The 21,921-nt window shown below is 37.4% G+C and overlaps 1 protein-coding gene across 1 annotated transcript in view; it reads left to right on the top strand.

Annotated features, from left to right (window-relative positions):
• Positions 1-295: 295 nt before the first annotated feature.
• The window catches only part of RHBDD1 (rhomboid domain containing 1), a 35,097-nt gene continuing 13,471 nt past the window's right edge, over positions 296-21,921 (top strand). The window contains exons 1-6 of the mRNA XM_064666499.1: positions 296-384; positions 7,280-7,798; positions 9,352-9,484; positions 12,816-12,904; positions 14,528-14,578; positions 19,012-19,134. Coding sequence (XP_064522569.1) covers positions 7,366-7,798; positions 9,352-9,484; positions 12,816-12,904; positions 14,528-14,578; positions 19,012-19,134 — 829 coding nt within the window. The 5' untranslated portion in view covers positions 296-384; positions 7,280-7,365. The remainder of the gene's footprint in view (positions 385-7,279; positions 7,799-9,351; positions 9,485-12,815; positions 12,905-14,527; positions 14,579-19,011; positions 19,135-21,921) is intronic.

Below are 21,921 nucleotides of genomic sequence, written 5' to 3'. Positions count from 1 at the left end.
GTCCCCGAACCATTAAACTTACAGAACCAGCTACTGTTTCGCACTTGCAGTGGAACGCTTTCAAAGGGAACCTGATTACGCATTTTAATGGCGCGCAGCACCACTAACCGATATTTTTACAGGCGTTACTAGAGTAAGCGCAACTTAAACCTCCCAGCTGGGCAGTCGGGCACTTTCTGAGGGGCTTTATTGAAAAGCACCCGCTTATCATTCGCTGCCCGGCTTTGGGCCCCGCCTGCCCGGCCGATAACAAGGGGGGACGGAGCCGGGCCCGCCCTCAGCACCCTCAGCGCCCCCCTCGCGCACAGCGCCCCTGGCGGCCCGGCGGGGCGGCCCTGGGTCACGTGGCGCGGCGCGAAGGCCCGGGCGCTGCCGGCGGAGAACGTGAGTGCGGGGCGGGGGCGGGGGGGGCGCTGGAGCCGCCGCGGGCGGGAGCGGGAGCGGGAGCAGGAGCAGGGGAACGGGGCGGCTCCGCGGCGTTGGTTCGCCCCTTCCCTGCCTTCCCCTCCTGCCCTGCCGCTGCCTCCCGGTGCACAGCGGCTCCCTGGCCGTGAGGAGCGCGGGGGCTGTGTACGGGGAGCCGCCGCCCAGCCGAGCTGGGCCTGCCCGGTACCGCCAGCGCAGCGCGGCTCGGACGTGTCCGGGCTGGGCGTTCTCTAGTCGGGTTTTCTCCCCGACGGTTTAGTGGCGGGGGAAGTTGTAGAAGTGAAGTGAGTTTCGGGAGTCGTACAAGTACCTGATACTTCACCCTTTCGCCGCCTTATGTACCTTCCCCCCCGTGGTTTCTGTGGCGCTGGTTCCTCCCGGCGCTGTCGCCGCGCAGGAGGAAGCGGCGCCCGGAGGAGTCGGGTCGGGGAACCCGCAGAGTCATCAGTGCCCGCACCGAGCCTGCCCCTGGTGCAGCGACACCCTCCCATGTGCTGCTGCTCCTTGCTGCTTCAGCAGCTTCTTTTTCTTGTTTTCCTGCGTTTTCTTACAGCAGTAATTTTTGCATATTCTATAAGTAGTTCGTTTAAAAAAAAATAATGCCTGACCAGAGCTACACCCCTTTCTTTGTTAAAACGGTTAAATGGTAAAAACAAACAAACAAAAAACAACAAACTTGTAAATAACTTGCAGTTATAAAAAAAAATAAAAATTACAAATGTACTTCAGCTATATTTGATGAACTTTCTTACGCTTGTCTAACGCGGAGTTTCAGTAATTGAGGTGTTTATAAAATGTAATTAATACCTGAGCTGGTTTGATTTCTTGAAATAGCGCAAAGATGTTCTTCCTAGAACTGCATTTTATTAATTGAGATAGATTTAAGGTATTGGCAAGAGTACCATAACACTAATACTAGAAAGTGTGTGTTTCTGAACTGTTTGGATATTTGACCCATATTATTTAAAATGGATTTAATTAGAAAGTAAGTTTCCTGTCCTGCCTTTCTCCTACAAACTGCAGACAAATTTTCCCTCAAGGCAATGCAAACTAAGGAATGCTAAACTTTTAAGAGCCCTTCTGCTTCACACTTCTGAAATGGAGTCAGGCAATCATTGGTGGCTTTATTTTTAATTATATTACAAAATTCTTGAGATAAAGGAGGATGCACCTCTAGTATAATTATTCAGTTTTAGGATTACACAGGTGTAACTATTGCAATCAAGTAAAACAAAATATTCAACTGAAAAACCAAATCCCTGACCCTAATTAAACATCTGTGAAGTTAAAACTCTATCTATGGCCTCATCTGTATTGTTATTTTCTTAAACTATGACATCCCCTCACCTTCAGCAGTACAGTGATATAAATATTTATTGTTATTTTACTTCTCTAACTTCAGTTAGCACAGATGTATCCTAGTGTTTTGAGGGGTAGTTACTAATTAGTGTCTGTTATGAGAGAGGCTACAAAGAAACTGAAATATCAGGAAGGAATAAAATTAGTGGTGGATTAGTCACATAATGAGTATATTTTCAATAATTTCCTGGATCACAATATAAAGAAGTTTTCAGTAATTGCTGTTGTGATTTTTCAGAAACTGAAGCAGTTTTGAAGACTTTGTTACGTCAAATAATATTTCTCATATTGCTACTACAGCGTTTTCTTTTGGCCTGTTTAAAGCTTCTGTAATTTATTTTTCTTTTTGCAGCTTGGGATAGTGGTTCTGTTCAAGTTCTGGCTGCTGCATAACACCCACATTGCCTGTAATGCTCGAGGATCAAACTGGTGTCTGAAATGCATAAAGTAATTTCCAGAATAAGTCTTCCAGTCCATGCTTTGTTGGCTCTGAGGGCAGAGCAAGTGTGCAGCTGGTTCTGGCTGTACCTGTTGGTGGAGTAGCTCCTTAGAACCAAAGGACTGCTTGGACAGTCAGAGTTGACCTCTCTAGAATTAAAACTTGCAGGTTTATACCTTCCTGAGAGCTTATTCCCCAAGGAAGCTCATTGGTTCCACGTGCTGTGTCCTGGTCTGGCAGAAGGAAATGCTGCTTGCTATGACTTCAGTGCCAGTGCAGCCAACTGAATAGTTTGGAGGCTTTGAATTAGAAGTGGCTGCCATGTAGGAAATGAAGGCAGGTAGTTAAAATATGGTTATTTCAAGCACTTTTTAGAGACTGCTCGTAGTCTCAAATGATGACAGAATGCAAGTGGTATTTACAATGATAAGCCTTAAAGAATTAAGTCCAGTGGATGCTTCTTCTGATGTTTAGATTGGTATACTAAGGCTAATTAAATTTAAATAGGTCACTTATAAAACAAATTGATTTCTCTTTTGTGAATGAAAACCTGGGTCCAAAACTGTCAGGGCTTCCAGTGCATGTTAATAATGATAATGAAACAATTTGAATAACTTTCTTTTTTTTGTCTTTACTGCAGGATGGAGAGGTTGCACCTAAAAGTATTTTTCTTTTTAGATGAATTAGCAGTAGCCAAACTAATGAGGCAGTTAAAAACCTAAATATGCTGAGTGTCTCAGATTTCATACTTAAAATGTGTGGCAGAGTATGAGATTTGACCTAGTTCCTTGGGTTCTTTCCACTGAAAGCTGTCTCATTTATTTTGGCATAAGGTGTCCAAAATTATTCTTGGCATGTATTGTTTAACATGTATATATTATTGTGAATAGTAACTGTCACACCCTTCAGAACACAATTTTCAGTTTTAAATTGGAGTTGTTAGCTTAAAAGCTTATTTTGTTAAGGACTTCTTTTTAGTAGTACTTAAGAGGATTAAAGGACTATAAAAAATTTTCAATTTTCATGCTGAAGCAGACATAAGAGGCAGAAGAACTTCCTTATTCTCACAGAGAACTTTGAATGAAGTTTAAAATGTTACATAATAAAAAGACTGATATTTAATTTTGTATTGTTTTCTTTCAACAAGGTAGTTATTGACTTAAATTCTTTTAAAACTTTTGTATGGAAGATATGCGACTTCTCCTACCAAATTCTGAGAAGCTGTGCCTTTTCAGTTCACCATTCAGTGTTCCTTTGTGAATGAAAGCATGTTATGCTCTTTAAAGGCACATTTGATGAATGCAGAAGTCATTCTTTATGAAGTAATTAATTTTATAATGAAGTCAGAACCTTGTCTTTGTTTTGAACTGTGTAATTGAGTGTACATTTCAAAGCTTATTGTGGCTGACAGCTTGTGGCTGACCTTCTCCTTGCATACATATTAAATATAAACAGGATGATTCATTTAGTTTCATATTTTTAGATTGTTTTCTTGCGTTGTTTTTTTTTTCTGTTATGCCTTTCCCCCACTCCCTTCCAAGTTTGAGGGCCACAGTAAAATGGGTTACAATTTGCTTTTGCTTCCTTTGCAGGACTCGTCTTTTGTCCTAAAAACTCTGTTTCTGTGTATACCTGGATAAGCCTTTGTACTCTGAGACTGTGTCTTCACAGACAAGTGGTGGGGGCTTGTTGAGACTCATCTGTAGTGTGGAATGGTTTGTGCTCAGGATCTGATATTCACCCTTCATGTGTTCCCAGTGTTTTTTACATTGGTCTAGCTCTAATCTGGACACATAGACAGAATGTGTAATTTTTTCTGGAGTGTACTGGGTTTCACATAAACATAAATCAAAATTTCAGGGTAGTTCTGTCCATTTTGGGGGTAGCAAGGGTACAAGAAGATTCTTTTCTGGAGTCAAATTATAGCTGTGGGAAAAGACAGCATAACATTTCATTTTAACTGGTATTTACTAAAATATTTACTTTATTACATGATTTTTCAATAATATGAAGTCATAATATTTTATGGTTGCCAAGTGAGCGAGGGGGGTTGTCACAGTAAAAATAAAAGTTTAAATGTTTTACAACACTAAGTTAGTACAAAACAAACAAACAAATTCCAAGAATGCTTAGTTCAGACATTTATCTTGAGTAGGTGACAAAAATGCAGACACGTGGCAGCCTGGATGCAAGACAAATGTCCAGTTCAGGTCTATTCTGGAAATTTGTACATTTTGAAGTGGGTGGCATGTTTTCAAAGAAAGAAAAAGGAAAGAGTGCTTCATTGTTTCAAGCCTCATTAGACTTTTAATAAACAGAGTAGGGGTTGAGAAGGAATGTCCGAACAGTTGAAAGCTCTATATATTTTCTGAGAGTTGCATTCCAGGAGGCTCTCAAGTAACTACTGTTTTCTTTCTTATATCTTTTTTTCCCTTACAGTCGAACACATAATGTGCCTTGGCTGACATTTTTGATTGTTCCCAGTAATGGGAATGATTTATAATACCTAGCACTGCTCTAATCATGGTGTAAACCATTCCCAGTCATGTTACATGATTGTTGCATGGTTTTGTGTTGTATAAGGTTCATTTCTTAGGTGCATGTATGTTAAAATACAATTTAAGAGTATCAAAAGGGAGATGGAAACTTTAAAATGTAAGACTGTAGCATTTGGCAATTTGAACAATGTGGTATGGCAAGATTTTGAGGTTTCCATATAAGTTGTGTTCAAATGGCTTTTAAATTCTAAAAGTTTTTATGTTGACTATTTTGTGATAGAAGAAATGCAGCTGTGTCAGTGGTACAAGAAAAGCCAGAGGTCTGGGCAGGGGAATATGAGAATAGTTTGGGGATGTCAGTATACCTGATAGCAGAGCAAGTAGTGTGGGAAAAGATAACAACATTGATTAAACTTTTGATTAACTAAGTATTTTTTTTGTAATGTTGACTTTAGCGTCCAAGGCTGATGGTGTCAATTCTCTGCAACGATCAATTTACACTTTAGCAGGCTGGCTCATTTGAACTTTGTGGGGGCAACAGCTGTGGCCTCTGGAGTTAAATGAGAGGATTAGAAGCTGGTTTTTGAAGGCACCAGTGTAGTTAGTTCTGGGTTCCAGAGGCCTGGTATAAAAGCCCCTTTCTGCATCTTCCACTGAGTTCTGGACAAGGCTTGGATATTATGTAGCATCTCCAAGATAAGATCATGGGAAAAAATGCGGTGACTTTTGTTGTAATGTAGCAAAGACATTTTACTTGCATTCTGTTTTACTACAGTTGTTTTGAGGATACAAACCCCAACCAAGTTGTTTTTTTCTTCTCTTAGATTGCTATAATAAACATAAATGTAATTTCAAGAGAAATGCAGAGACTAGAATACTTAACTGTAAGAAATGGCGTTAATTGGTTACATGTGTGAATTAGCATGGAAGTATGTGCTCCTCTCACTTAAATCTAAGCAGAGGAGGTGGGCTGGCCCTCAGCTGGTCATCTCTGATGTTCAGCCCTGTGCAGCTCTCACAGGTCCTTTTGCTGTTTCAGGATAACATCATTCAGAAGTGCTTTCCTTCTTTTCCATGTGCTCACTTACTCTGTGTGGTGCAACCCGACCAAATTATTAATGATACTCTGAATACCTGACTAAAAGTGTTTAGTGAGGTGTTCGCAGGCACACCAGTGGTCTGTAGAAATGTGAAGCTTAGTAAATTCTAACAGACATAATGTGGAAGGTTAAATTTTGCATCTTGAGTTGTCCTTAATAAAGGTGTAATTTTTTGTGCTGTCCTCTAGAAGAATTAGGTTGTTGTGTGTTTATCAAATAAAAATGTTACAGAGGAGGCGTTTGATACAATGAATTGGAAAAGAATTTAAATAAAGTTAATATATTAGCAAGTTTAACTAGTTTTTATGTAGTGAAGAGAAGGTTAATGTTGTGTTGAGATGAGAATTTGTGTATATCTGGGTATTTCAGGAAGTTTCATTTGAAACCTGGTGGCAAAGTTTTGAAGAGTAACTGTATATTGGTGGTTCTACATAACTGATGTTTACATGTGGAATAGTGTGTTGTGTGTCTTCAGTAGTTCTGCAGAGAACTGACATCCTGGAGGTGAGGGGTGGCCATGCTATTGTTGTACCACCTTGCAGAGTTGTCAGAACTCAAAACAGGACTGGCTGAGTTGGGGTAGCCCTTGGAACCTGTTGGAAATTCTGTGTCTCCTCCTGTATTCCACAGGTGGTTCCACTCTGGAATATCCACATCACCTTGTGCTCTGTTCTCCAGTGCACCTTCCTCCCTCCTCTCTTCTCAGTTTCTGTCACAGTGACTCTGTTTCTGGCCAGATCTCCTACTGCTGTAGCCCTTTTTAATCCCCTGTTTTTTCTGGCATAAATAAGGAGAGATGAAAATATTGCTGTAACTCTGGAAATTTTATGTGCTGCTCTTGTATATGATTTCTTCCTACAGTTTTCCTTTCTCCATCACATACTTTTAAACTAAACTCTTTGTTGTAATCCCTAGGAAAGCAGTAACAATTTTCAAAGCTTACATTTAGGAGTACTTAGCTGTGTCTCTGTTACTTTTTGAAGTTGTAACTTTTAATTTTCATGCTTAGCTTGTTTTGAATATTTGTAAAAGTTGCAAAATGGTCATGGAAAAAATAAATATGTAGCAAAGATAGGAAGCCTGAAAACAGAGACTAGAGAATTTTTAACTGTTTTCCTTCCTGAAAGTTTAGTAATTCTGAGTGAATCAGGACATTAATGAGAACATATCTAGAACACTCAGGTATTTTATGGTTTAATTAAAGCCTGTCCTGGGATGTGAAAGTGAGGTTGCAGGCTGCTTTTTATCACAATGCTCGTCTGGATTATATGTATAAATCTCTTTATTTGTATCTCATATTTTAAAAATTCTCATTTTCCTTCTCAAGTTTATCTTCTGATATAAAAAAGAGGTCTCAGCTGATTACCTTGATAAATTTGTAGTGCTTAAAAAAAAGGTCAGTGATGAGCTTGAAAACACCCCTATATGTGTATAACAAGTTATCTCTTTTCTTTCAGAATTTCCAGAACTTTTATGGGTTTGAAATTGAACAAAAGACTAGAAATCAGAATAATCTTCATATTCCCATGAATAAGAAGTAATAATGCAACGAAGGCGGGAAAGAGTCAATGCTGGACTGCTTTTGCTGCTTTATCAAATTTCTCAAGTTGGACTCCAGAACATTCCTCCTGTTACCCTTGGGGTACTTGCACTGAATGTTTTTCTCTTTCTGAATCCTGTGAGGCCACTGACTGAAGTGTGCATCAGTGTAAATGAAGCCATCTACAAAAAGAACTGGCAGCGTTTGCTGCTTTCTCCTTTCCACCATGCAGATGACTGGCATTTGTATTATAACATGATTTCCATGCTTTGGAAGGGGATAATGCTGGAAAAAAAGCTTAAGAGCGTATGGTTTGCCTACGTAATTGCAGTGTTTTCAGTGCTGATTGGAGTTGTTTATGTGGTGCTGGAATTCCTGCTTGTGAAAATTCTGGATGACCCTTCCTATGAAATGAGTTGTGGTGTAGGTTTTTCAGGTAAGACACAAAGTTGGTCCAATTTGCATGTATAAAATTAATTATCTATAGGTGCTATATAAAAATAATTGTTAACTGCAGAGAATGGGTGGGTGTCCATTTCCCTATATGTATGATTGTCATGTTAGTAAAGCTTTCCTATTTTTTCATTTAAAGCCTGTACTCTGGGTATGAACATCACTTAATTCAGGTCCTGTTTTTGTGACCAACAGTGACTTGAGAACATGAAAACTATGTTCATCCTGGTAGAACTGTGTTTCTTGGTTAATATCACTGATTGATTGAAGTCTGAGGGTTTTCATTTTCTGCTGTCAATAATGCTCATTAGATGGCTTCTAGAAAAACCTTCCAGTTTAAAATTTGTATCTTCAATTACAAATTATTCATGCCTGTCTTTGGAGAGACTCCCCTAGATTTGCTTCTGCTAGAAACATCCAAGCATCTGATTTTGGTCAACTTCCTTCCAGTAATGGTCTTGTCTTCTCCTTCAGGACATCCGGGATTAGGAGATAACTCAGTGAACTCCTTCTCTTTAAAAAAAGGAGCAGTCAAATGGAAAAGTATCACTGTTCTTCTAGAAAAGTAGGGGTTTTCCTTGCTGTCACTGGGATCTAGCCTTGGAAGGCAAGCCCTTCTTTTTAACTTCTGAGGTGCTTCAACACCTCTGAGGGTTTCTTTGTTGTGTTCCAGTGGGTACTAGTTGGAACATCCTGGTTGTTGTTCATTTGGAGCTTCAGATATTTTCTGATCACCCACCCTTGGGTAACAAGTCATGCCCAGTTCTAATATTGGCCTCTGTGGTGGCTTTAGGGGCCCTGAGTACAAATCCCTTTTCCCTGAGGGGTTTGGCTGCCTGTGCCAATGTCGATGTGTCCCTGTCAAAACTTGTACTGGTTGATTTTTCAGGGTTTTTATCAGACCACTGTGAGCTTTCTCTTGAGAGGAACTTTTTTCACAAATGCTTGTAACTTCCAATAAGTTCTCTGAATTCCTTCCATTGTATCAGCTGTTGCTTGCATGATGAAACAATTGCAGTTAATTAGAAATGAATGATTATTTACTGTGTTTAAAGGTGATTTGTCTACTTTTTTTTTCAGAAACAAGTGATTCTGGAGTATATGTAAGATGACTTCCCATTAATTTAGAATTTCGGCCTACTGTTGAGCTTCACACATATCTGTTTGTCTTGTTTTCAGTGATGGCTTTTCTCAACTCACAGATTTTTTTTTTTGAGTTCACTAATTTTGTCAATTATTTCAACTGGAACTCCCATTTTAAAATTTGTATTGTTTTGAATACCTGAATAGCTACAGTGAGTAGGCATATTGAAAAGCTACCTGGAATTGGCTGTTATACAAATACATCATTTTTATATCCTTTTTTTTTAAGTCACTGAAAAACCAGCTTAGAACTCTTGTTCTGGCATGCAACAATATGCTTCATGGTGCTGTGGAACTGCATGGTACTTCAAGTTCCTTAGCTAAATTGCTTGCATTTCTTTATTATTTGTGCACAAGTACCTCTCTCTTTATGTGATTTCCTCTTGTTTGCAGGAGTCTTGTTTGCTTTGAAAGTTCTTAACAACCATTACAATCCAGGAAGAGTCAGCACTGTCCTTGGACTGCGGCTGTCCAGTAAATATGCTTGTTGGGCAGAGCTGGTGGCTGTTCATTTAATTGCTCCAGGGTAAGTGCTTTTAATGTTTCAAAGTTAGGAGAAGAGGTTTGGACTCTCTGAAATGTATGGTGAGGCATGAGTAGTTACCAGTGTTAGCTGGTATCCAGGTGGAGTGTCAGGGCTACAAAATTAAGTCTTGAGGCTACAGTCTTCTTTTTCCTTAACACCCTCTGTTTTGGGCACATGTCAAAATAAAAAACTGAAATACTGTTCCCAGAAGGTGTTACTGAGTATTGGAAGGAAGATAACAAAAGTTGATGGACAAGGAAAAGGGATGTGTGTTTTCCACAAAGTAACCAGACTAACACACAGTAGTGCCAAGGGCTTCATAAGCAAAAACAGCATTCCAGTGTTTGCTTGCCATTTCCACCCTGCTCCATTCTGCCTGGTTTAGTCACTCTTCTGAGTTCTGATAAAACTATTATCTGGTATTCCACAAATTTTATGGGATGTCACTATCCTGCAGTCTTGCTGATCATCTCCCTCTATTTTCCTGTGTGCTCTGATCTGCCAGTACAATTCACCCACCCCTTCCTCTGTGAGAACAGGGCCTTTCTCTTCTTTGGCAGTTGATTTTTAGAATTCTATTTGCAAATCAGTACTCTTCCTGTATAGTATTTTATAACTGCAAATCATATTGGAGAATATATGTGAAGTACAGATACAAACCCCACAAACTGCCAAATCACAGTTTATATACAATTTCCCACTTTTCAGGAAGATTAAAAAAAAAGTGCAGCAATACTGACACAGTCCTTGTCAGATGCTATGATATAGCAGATAGAACATTTCCTAGACCTGAAGGAGAATTTAGATCTTACTCAGGTTAAACACTGGTTTTATTGCTTTATGCCTTGCTGCCAGTTGACTGAAACAAGGAAGCCCAGGATAAAAGACAAAAGACCTGCAGAGTGCTCTGTTCCAAATGCAATTTTATTTGTGAGCTGAGAGGTCACTGCATGGCATTGCTACAAGTATAAACCCAAAGTTTTGAGTGCATTAAAAACATTCTTCTGAAAAATATAAACTTTTGTATTACAAAAACAGTTTTTATTTGTGATTATGTTTAATCCTACTGTTTATTTTATTATAAAAGAATAACGAAAGAGCATTATGTATGAAGTCAAGCCATAAGCATATCATAGTGTCTATGGTAGAGGAAAAACATGATTTCAGAGGTTGGGTGCTGCTGTTTTTCAGTTGCATTATTGCAGAAATATCTTTGGGGTAGAGAGAGTATAAAAAATTCAGAAATAAGGTCAAAAACCATTTCATAATTTTATGGAAGCTTAGCTTGCTGCCTTGTCTAAACCTCTACAGTGTCCTCTACATAGAACAATTTCACAGCACTTAAATGATAATAGAAAACAAGTAGTAATCTCCAGAAATTCATGTCCTAGAACACAACATGCTTAATTAGTAACTGCCAACTGATTTGAAATGAACCATAACTGTAGCTCTCATGGCATTGCTCTTACATACTCAGGGCAAGTTACAGGAGTTGGAGTGTCCCTTTGTAGACCAAATTGCATAATTTAGTTTTGAATAGATAAGAGGTCAGTAACTGGGGCAGAAATTCTGTCCAGTCAAAAACCCCTGCATTAAATTTGGACCTGCCCTATTGGATCGATCTATCAGGATCACCTGAGAATCCATAACCAATGAAAGGTCCTGAAGTAATATTGAGACTATTGAAAACTTTGATTTGTTTGGTAGGAGAGGATTTAGGGGTTTACTGGCATCTAATGATTTTCTTTCTCATTAATGATTTTGTTTTGGGGAAATTTTAAACTGTGTGCAGTATCCTTCTAATCTTCACCTTCCATAAAGTAAGGATATTGATATGTAGGCTTTGCATAACAGTCCTTGGGATTATTTGTTTGGTGGAAGAACAGACATGTGAAAAGTTACTTTGTTTCATCTCTGTGCCTCTTCCAGAACTGGCTATGTGGTATCTTAAGTCCTAAGTGAATCCATATCATGTTGGTGATTTCTGGAATAGCTGATTTATAAGTGTTTAATTTTTCTGAGGACAGACATTTTCCAAGTCAGACATGCATTTTTCATAAATTTGGAAAATCTGTTCCAGAAAAATCTTTTTGAAAAATTAGCTCCTTGTAGATACTTTATTTTGTTTTACCTATAAATTTTCACATCAGCATTTACATGTTACTCTTACAAAAAAATGTTGGTTACTTATGGGAGAGAACCACAGCTCTACAAAGCAGAATACAAGTTTGTGGTAAAGTAGGTGGCAAAAGAGTCCATTTAGATTTGATCTTTACCTCCCTCTAGTGACGTGCATTTCCCTGTATCCTTTTACCAGAGATGCCTGGAAGTTGTATCGTCTTGAGTGCACGTGCCATCTGTGTAACTCTTCTGGATTTCTGACCAGAATGTAAAAAGTGCAATTTTTAAGTGTATTTTTACATTAAATAGAGGTTTAACTTCTATTTCAGAAAGGCAGAAAAGCTTATATTACTTGAATTTTTGGACAACCAGTATAAATTAGTTATTTATAATTGCACATAGTAGGAAATTTTAATGTTTAGTGTATTGGCTTCTCTAACTTCATAATAGAGGCAGAAAATTTGCAAATAGTTTTTAAACCTGGTTAAACTCAAAAGAGTTTGACTCTTAATTTGAATGCTGGAAATTGATTTATGAATTTATAGAGCACCCCATAGTCATGGCAATAATTGGAGCCAATCTCCTTGTTTACTGGAAACATATGGTTCTGTGCTGATCCCTCAAAAGATTCCAGAGCCTTTTCATTCTGTATGCAAATGGTAGCAATATTTCTAAAGAAATTGTTGGTATGTATAGAAAAGAATTTTATTCTCAGCATTTCAATTCTCCTTTTTATTTTGAAGGCACTGTATATTCATGCTTGGCTCAGACCAATTGTAGGATTGTATTGATAGTCCAGTAGGAAGTTCTGTGTTTGTGCTTTCACTTGGAACTGTCAATGGTTCTGGTAAGTCCTACCAGACATTTCAGTGTAAGTCTGTGGTGTTACTTTTTTTTAAGCTTAAAATTAGTTTACTACTTTGGTAAGTCTTTAAATATTTTTAGGGAAAGAGTATTCTGTTCTTTGAACAAGCAATTAAAATGTTCTCTCCAATTAGTTTCCAGCTTTTCCAGGATATTTGTTAGATACTTTTGTATATCTGTATATCCTACCCACTTTAAGGTAGTTGTGAAGAAAGAAAACTTGGCATTAAGTCCTTGCAGGCAAGTAATTTCTCTGTGCTTGGTCTCACTCAGGGACTTCCTCGGTTACAACCTACAAAAAAAAAGTCTTCCTTTCCATTACTCACAAGATTTTCCTATTTTGCAGGACTTCGTTTGCTGGGCATCTAGCAGGGATTCTTGTTGGATTGATGTACACTAAGGGACCTCTGAAAAAGATCATGAAAGCCTGTGCAGGTATAAAACTTTATTGAATTTACAAAATCTGCATAAGAAACACTTTTATTTTTAAAATTCAGTAAGTTTTGCATATAGAGATTCAGGCCATTCTTGCATGTTTTTAGACAAGTAAGGATATGCTCACTATTGAAGTGAACGCAGAAGAAAAAAATAGATAACTTTTTTTCTTAAATATGGTTGATAAGAACCAGTAGATGTGACTTTCAGATATTTTTATATAGAGGAATACCTTTTACCCTTCTTTTAAAATATTTATTTAGAGTAAAATCTTTTAAATAAGATGTCAATGAAAGTGTCACTTCAAGTGAAGTGTGGTGAAGCTGTAAAAATATGCCAGGACACAAAATGTTTCCTTCTTTGTCTGCTGCTGTGTCAATTCTAGTGGAAGTCTCAGCAGTTTGAAAAAGGTGGTGGGATGCTTGAGAAATTTTTACTGTAATTCTCAAGCTTTCCAACAATATTTTATTACAGCTTTTCAGATTTTAGTAATAGTTATTTTTATATCTTTAGACATCTTTAGTCTAGCAATTGTTTTAAATACAGCCTTGCAAATTTTTACCTGATCATTCCCGTGAATTTAATTGCAAGTCTAAGCCCTGTCACAGCAACTGTGCTGGGGTTGGTTGTCAGAATATTTGGCTTTTTATGTCTGATTACTTGATAGGTCGAGTACTTTATTCATGACTGTGCCATCAAATTGAGCATGGATACGGTGTTTGTACAGTGGGAAACTGTTTGTTCAAATGTGTGCTCCTCACAGGAGGTTTTGTCACAGGCTGGGGATACAGCCTGTCAGTCAGGGATGTTCAGCAGTTTTAAGGGAAGGAGAGGAGGGCAAAGCATCAGGTTTGGAAGGGCTGTCAGGTGTCACATTAGCTCAAGGTTAACACTGCGTGTTCCTGAGGGATGGGGGAACTGCCTGGTGGCTGTTAGAACATCACATCAGCTGCCCAGGGAGGTTCAGCAGTCTCCATCCTTGGATGCTTTCCAGACTTGCCAGGATAAAGCCCTGACAGTAACCTGGTCTGATCTCCTCCCTGACCCTGCTCTGGCTTGGAGTTGAACTGGGGACCTTCTGAGGTCCCTTCCAAACTGAATGACTCTGGGATTCTGTGGTAAACCCTGTGGTATTACTAGTGAAACATGCCGTAGGGACCCTGCTGCTGTGGAGGTTGCTGTGTGGCTAAGACCTGCAGGAAGGAGTGTTACAGTACACATATTATTCTTTTCTCCTCTCTAGCAGAGCAGAAATAACGCAGTATTGCTCCAGTCCTGTTTTTTGTGCATTAACACATTTTGACCAATGAACACTCTCAGTGTAGATATTGTTCATCATGTGTTCTGGAGAGAACATTACATGTTGGTTTGCATTTTTCTAGTCTACATGGATATGTTGCTTAAACATGACACACTACTATAAAATCTGGAACAACATACAAGCTTGCAATAGTATATTCTCTCATTGATGCAAAAAAAATCTATAGATACCCATAATTTCTTGTTTGTATCATGAAACAGACTCTGAAAGAAAGAATATTTTAGATTTGATTTTTGTATTCTATAAAGAAAGACAATGTGATTATTTTATTCCAACAGTACATGCATTATTCTTTTATTTAGGTGGCATTTCTTTCTTCACTGACCCTGGCAGGCCAAGGGACTACTATTCGGGTAAGTACTGTCATCAGCTGAACAAAAAACTTATTCCAGCTTTAAAAATAATTCTTGCTAATGAGAGAAAACCTATAGAGGAGCTAGTTATATATACAAAATATTCTGCACATATGTATACTTACTAGACTTGTATTACTTCTCTGGGCATACCTCACCTTTCCTATTTAGAGAAGTATGTGGATGTATTTTGTACCAAAGGCTTAAGCCTCAAATTAAGGTCATGACTTCCTAAAATGCTACCTCAGGGAAATATCATCCCTTTTGCAGAAGGCATAGCAGTGGGAAAATTGTCTACTGATAGCAGCCCTTTGGACCTTGGTAAATCTACCCTGGTCTGGCAAAATTATCTGTTCCATTCTAGGATGTTTTTTTCCCTTCTGACAGGGAACTTCTTCCTTCAAACACTTTTTGTAAATGAAGTAATTTACGTGCAAAAAGCCCCCCCCTCACCAGGATAAATTTAGGCTTCACAGTTTATAGATGAATAGTTGGAATACTGGCACACTTTGAGTGTAGCACATTTGATTTACTTCTCATGCAGAACATTGAGTCATTATATGTGGAGTGCACACAAATAATAGGTGGGGGCCTTGTCTGTGAGGGGCGGAATTGGAGCTGGCTGTGAGAGGGGCTGTGTTAGATCTGAGCTAAGGGATGCGTATCTTATCTCCTGCAGGGATTTATGCTCTCTCCTAGGCATCTGCTGTAAGAACAGGATAAATACATAGAGATAACTCTCTCAAATATCTGCCAGTGTGCAGTGGCTTGTGGCTTAAAGATGTTCTCAGCAGAAAGTTTTATGGGGGAATTTTGTCTTTAATAGCCCATGGTAGATTCTTTTTCCATCCATTTGTCAAAAGCTCTTTGAATAGACTTGAAGACTTTTAACAGCTACAGCATCAGAGAAGAAGAATTTCACAGTTTATTTCCTGGTATAGAATCTGTCATTTTTGTTTGTTTTGAATCTGCTAACTGCTAATTTAATTTGATGCACATTAATTCTTCTCTGTGAAGGGAAACTAAACCTTCATTCTTTATGTATTTCATGTTCTTCTGCACTCACAATAGTCATCTTTTCTCTCCAGCTGGAAAATTGGAGTATATATGGTTGCTTGTAAGAAAACTACTTCATACATTTGATCATGCTTAGTATTCTCTGATGTTTGGTCATGCAGGGTTTTTTATTTTGTGTAGTCTTTTATCACTGAGATGTGGTTACTTTGAGCCAAGGTTATAGCTGCTTTTATCCTCTCTGATGGATTTTGTCTTCCATGATCTATCTCCAATTTTATTATTACATTACATAATTCCCACAGGCAGGACTCTGGGCCCTTGAATATTTTTGAAGCATCTATTTTGTAATTCCTAAACAATCTATCTTAGCCTGCTTTCCTTACCGACAGCAACAAGGATTGTTCCAACTTAGAAGTATGTTTACCCAGGATTTTCGTTATTCCAATTCTCAAGTTGAAAAACATTTGATCTAAAGGCCAGCAAAGAAATAAAAGACAGTTAATACAGTGAAGTGAACTAAGATGTGAACATACAGTGAGCATGAACTGCCTGTTTCCGTGACTGGCAGTCTCAGCCCAGTTAAAGAAGTTCACCCAGCTGCAGGTGCATCCCCCACCAGGGCCTGGGTGTGCTGCTTTGCTCTGTATTCCACATCCATAGACACTAAATCTTCCTTCAGTATCCCAGTGTAGCAGGGTGGATGGGAACTCTGAAGATTTATATTGGAAAAAGTACTTTAATAGCTAATGAAGATAAGAATTTGTACTTGACATTTAAACTCCGTAATCTATTACAGCCACTGTATGAACACCAGCTGCTTGGAGCTTGGGTGGGTGTAAGAGGCCACCCTTGTGGAAGAGAAGCTGATTCTGAAGAGCCCTTTATGTTTTCTTTTCCAGCTCTTTCTAAGTAGAGAAAATGTAAGAGATTTCATGTAATAAATCTGCCACGATGGGGGAGTACACAGCACCTGAGGAAAAAGCTTTAGTGTGCTGACAACAAGAAAGTCTGGGAGTTTTTTGCATGTTTTGGGCAGTCCCCAAAATAGCCTTGCTGGTGCTTTGAGTTGTTGTGGACAAAAGGCAGATGGAGAGGGTTAACCTAAATTATCCTGTCTTCCAAGCTTGGCTTTAGATGTAGCTATTTAATTTTTTTTTGTACCAAATTAATTTATCTAAAATGACTTATAACTGCAATTAAAAACACAGATATATTTGTTTTGTTCATTCCTTGTTCATATACTTTGTAATTGTCTTTCATCCTATCTGCAGAGGTCTTAATGGAAGATTTAACCTTTTGCTTGGTGTATGATATATGTAATAAATTTGGCCATCTGTGAATTAAGGAAACTTGTTCTAGTGTCATAGGCTAATGATGCATATCTTGATTAATTTTTCATTTTCTGGCATTGCTGATTTATTAGGATCTGCCTTTAAATGCCCATTTAAATAGAAAAATAGATGAACAGATTTTATGAAACAGTACAAGGAAACAGCTTTAGGAGAAAAAGGGCTTTAAGTGTAATTTTAACACATTTAGTATTTAGTAGCTGAATTAGATTTTCTCTAAATGCAGTTCATGAATAAAGTATTAGGACATTTATTTTGATTAATAGGAACACCTTGAACACATCAATGTTACCAAACTGTTTCTCATTGTAAAAATAAAAGATTACAGCTTTCTGAGCACTTAAAACTTGATGACAGTGTGAAACATCAAACAGAGAAAAATTTACAGTAATAGAACAAACTTAAAATACAACATCCTTCTGCTTTCATCAGATAATTTCATGCTTTTAGTACTGGGATTTTTATAGTCTTCATGCATGCAGTTCTGAAGCCTCCAGAATATAAATTTGTAGCTGAGGAAATGCTCATTCAGATGAACATAAAGCAGAGGAGAATGAGGGGAATACATGAAGATTACATCCAAAGTGTATAGACAAGACAGCTGAATGCTGCCCTGCAGTCAGTTTTCACTGCAGGTGTAGGAAAACTCTCCCAATATCGGTTGTAATTTCCAAAAAAAAAAAATAAATATTTGGAAATGGACAGAACTGCACTTTTTCTATGTGTGTGTGTAATGTTTATACAAATATATCTACATCTGTGTATACATACATGTGTATTACAAATATATAGGCATATTTGTGTAATACAAATATGTATACTCCTTTATAGCATATAGTTAGTGTGTTCAATTTTTCCTGTATAGCTTTAAGATGGGCTATTGCTGTTTTTATTTGGTTTAAGGTTCTGGATTTTTTTTTCCTTACCACAATCATTTTAAAAAAGAAATTATTTGTTTGTCCTCACTTAATCATCTGTGCTTGTTGTTAATCACAGAGCCTTCACACATTGCACATGGAATTGATAGAACTAGTGAGAGAACACAAGACTATCATTGATGGTAATAATCTGAAGATAAAAGGAGATGGCATGCTCTGCTTGTTTCATACAAACATATTTCCACTTTTCTAATTTTGAAGAAAATGTGTATAATTTTCCATCAGTTGGAAGACACTGGCAACATTTCTGTACTTTAGTTCTTCGAAATCCCTTGTTCAACTGTCTGGAAATTAAAATGCCATAAAACCTTTGTCTTTTGAAGATGCAAAAAATGGAATAGAAAAATGGGACTTTTTTCTCAGTTTGTTTTTTGTGCTCAGGCAAGATCAGATTGTGTTGTTAAAAGGAAGAGAGTCTAGCTCAATTCTCTAGCCAAGTAATTTTTTTTTTTCTTTTAAATCCCATGTGTTTGGGTGGATGATGGTTTGTGCTTGGCTTTGGCAAACTTTACAAATGGTCAGGACTAGCTGGTTGTCAGCAGAGCAGCATCACTCCCTGGGACATCACATGAGATCCACGGTGTGTGGTTTTTCCAGGGCAGGTTTAGCTGTGCTGTAGCACAACATGAGCTGGATATAGGACTGCAGAAATCTGCAGGAATCTTTTCCCATGTCTCCTCCAGGTCCAAGAATTACTTGAACTTATGATGGGAGAGATGTGAGGAAAAAGCCTGAAATCTGCCTGTTTTGTTGTTGCTGTTCTAGAGATGTTAATAAGGTGTCCAGGTATTGACAACTAAATGTTAAAAGGAGCTGATGAAGACTATTGTTCAGCTCTTGTGTGAAACTTCTTAATAATGACAATTCTATGACACTTACTTATAACAATTGTACAAAACTGAGAAGTTTGATCCATCTTTCTGTTGGATTTCCCTCTCCTGTTCCCATACTCTGGTTTTGTAAATTAGAAATTAATTCATGGCATATAAGTAATTGAATCCTAATATTTTTTTTCTTTCCAAAATTAAAGTGAGAAGTGAATATAGATAGTGTAAAGATAATATCTGATTTCAACTTGCGTACTGAGTAGCAGCAATTTATTTTCTTGATTTTTGTTTTCATTTGACAGACTATTATGGCTATTATCCAGGTTATCAATACAGAACTCCAAGGAACTACTATGATTATACTGGTGGGCTCACTGAAGAAGAACAGCTTGAAAGGGCAGTGCTAAACAGTCTTAATGAAAGAGGTAGGAATTTTATTGCATTTTATATCTTAAGTTATGATTCATACTAAGAGGTGAGTCAGAAGGGAAAACAAGATGTATTCCTCATTATTTGTTTTCAGTATTTTGGACATATCTTTGGAAACAGATGAAAACTTCCTGGTAGAATTTTCAGAGAATGTAGTGTGAGAATGCAGTGTTGTTCTCTTAGTGTAATTACATTTATTCATAATTACTTAATGTTTGATTACCTTACTACCAATGTGGTAAAAGAAATGCGCTTCTGACAAAAAACCCCTGACTAAACTAAGCTGCTGTGCCAAAAATTCTTACAATTCTCTAAAAAGTATGGAGTGGTGTAATAAAAAATTGTTGTTGCCAATATTTAAACTTTCTCTGTGTGTGGTTTTTTTGCTTTTTGTACAAATGTAATGGACAGGCAATGTGCTGGTTTTTAACTCTTCACACTATCCTTTTCTACCTCAAAGGAAGCTTATATTCTACATGGCTGAAAAACCTGGGAAAAAATATTTAGTAATAAAAATGGTGTTTGTTTTTAACTGAAGTGTATTAGTATAAAATGTATAAAATGCGTTCAGTGGGATATATTTTATCTTTTTATGATGCAAGTGTAATGAAGAGGGAAAGAATACCTTGTGGAATCTGTTGCTCAGTTTCTAAAAACTTCAAGGCTTGAGGGAAAATCTGTTCAATGTGACTGACAGCACATGATTAGAGCATCACATGTAAAATTTTCGTCGTGGTTATGCAGTGTTTTTATATTGAATGCTAAAGTAAAGGTCAGAAATGAATATAGTGTGTGTTGTCTGGTGTTGATACAGTTTTTCATATCAAGCATTGCTTCATCTTGAATGTGTTGTATGTCTGTGGATTCTTGTAGGAAGTCAGCCACAGGCTTTGGATGCTCCTTAACTTAAGAAATCTGAAAGATTTCTTTTAAATCTGGCGAAGTTGTAACATTTAATCTTAAGAAAAATAATAATATGACTGAATATGTCATAAACATAATTTTTCTTTTTCATAATCTTGGTATTTCATCTTCCTGGGTGCAAGGAACCATTTATTAGGAAAGAGAGACAGAGGCCTCTACTTGTACCTGCAACCCTTCAAATGCAGAGCACCATTCATAAATCTCCACTCAGAAAATTAATTTACACCACTGTTATGGCTGTCAGAGAAATACCAGGCAAAATATGAAAACCAATATCTTGACAAATCATCATCACTTTTACTTTCACACCTTCTGTGATCCTATTTCTTATTATGAAGAACATGTTGTGTTATCTGGAAGATGGTTTTAAAAAGTCAGCAGATGAGGCAAAATTGTAATAGAAAAAGACTTTTTCAGTTTGACAAATTCATTAACATATTGCTTAAAGTAAATACAGCTCTTTGCTTTATTGGGTTTGTATCTATTGTGAGAGTGACTTGGGAGGAAGAAGCGTGGACTTTTAGGGAAATTAGGGAGTTTTTAAGGGATTTTTTTCTAGTTATCTTCCTTTTTTTATTCACCTTTGTTCTGCCTAAGTGTCCCTCAGCATTGTAAAGCTAGAAACTTAAAAAATCCCCTAACATTTTCTAGAGCAAGTTTATTGCCTTAGTGTATTTGTTTTACAAATTAATGCAGTCTGAGCAGTCCCATTTCAATCAAATCTAAGACAGTGAAATCTTAGCTTTCAAATAAGTCAATAAAATAGCACTTAGTCCATCTGGCTGTCAGCAGAAGATAGTAAATGAGTTACTCTTTGTGCTATCTTAGGAATTTTTAGAAATTAACCAAGTAATATGTTGCCCTATGTAATTTTGGAAGGGAATGGGTCTAAAATGGGCTTTATTGTAAGGGATACTGTCTATTTTACTGTCTTTTTAACACATTTTTTGTAATTTTTAGCATGGAGTTTGAGAAAGAAATCCTTCAGAGCTTTTGATATGAAGCATTTTGAAATGTTACTTGCAAGAATGAGCCATGTTTGTGGTCTATTTTTAAACTATCAAGGAAACAGAAAACTAATAACAATGATAAAATTGTGATAATATAAATAAGTAGACACTATGCATTCTGAAGTCTTCCATGTATCAGGGTGAAACATTTGCAGCTTTCATTTGGAGCCTTAATCTAAAACACTACAGTCAGTAAGTATAGTAAGTATATCATTGTATATTGCTTCCAGTGTAATTTGGTGTGATCAAATATACAGAGATCTTGTTTTCAGTGGTTTCACAGGACTGTTTTATTTTGCACCTCTCTCTCCTACCTGCTGGAGCACTTCAGTTTGGACAAGCAAGACTTTAGAGTTGAGCTCTTTAAAATATTTCCTTAGACAAGCTGCATAAAGGTTAAACTTGCCTATGGGCAGCTCTTATTGCACAAAGGAAGGAATACAGAGCGTGTCGTGGATCAGACCTGTTTTAGGGACACAAAGGATAAGATGGAATTTGCTGTGCTAATGGGAATTAGGATATTCTTCCCTGTCAGTTTGAAAAATAATTGGCTTGAATGAGCACTATCCTTTGAACATGATACGTTTCCCCTAAAGCGTGAACATTCAGAGGTTCTTGTAATTACATGGATGATGAAACAGGTACTTAACATGACAAAAAATTACATAAAATAATTTGAAATAGAGAGCTAAATGGTTGTAAAAGCAGGTACCACAATCAATTTAGGGCTCTCTTTTCATATTAATTTTTTTCCCCAACTATGACACTTAAACCATCACAGTTGCTCTGTAGCTTGGACAACAAAGTACTGCAGTAACTTCAATTGATTATTAATATTTTTCATGCTTA

Source organism: Pseudopipra pipra, chromosome 10 (assembly GCF_036250125.1).
Source record: "Pseudopipra pipra isolate bDixPip1 chromosome 10, bDixPip1.hap1, whole genome shotgun sequence".
NCBI lineage: Eukaryota > Metazoa > Chordata > Aves > Passeriformes > Pipridae > Pseudopipra > Pseudopipra pipra.
This window is presented reverse-complemented; position numbering and strand designations above follow the sequence as displayed.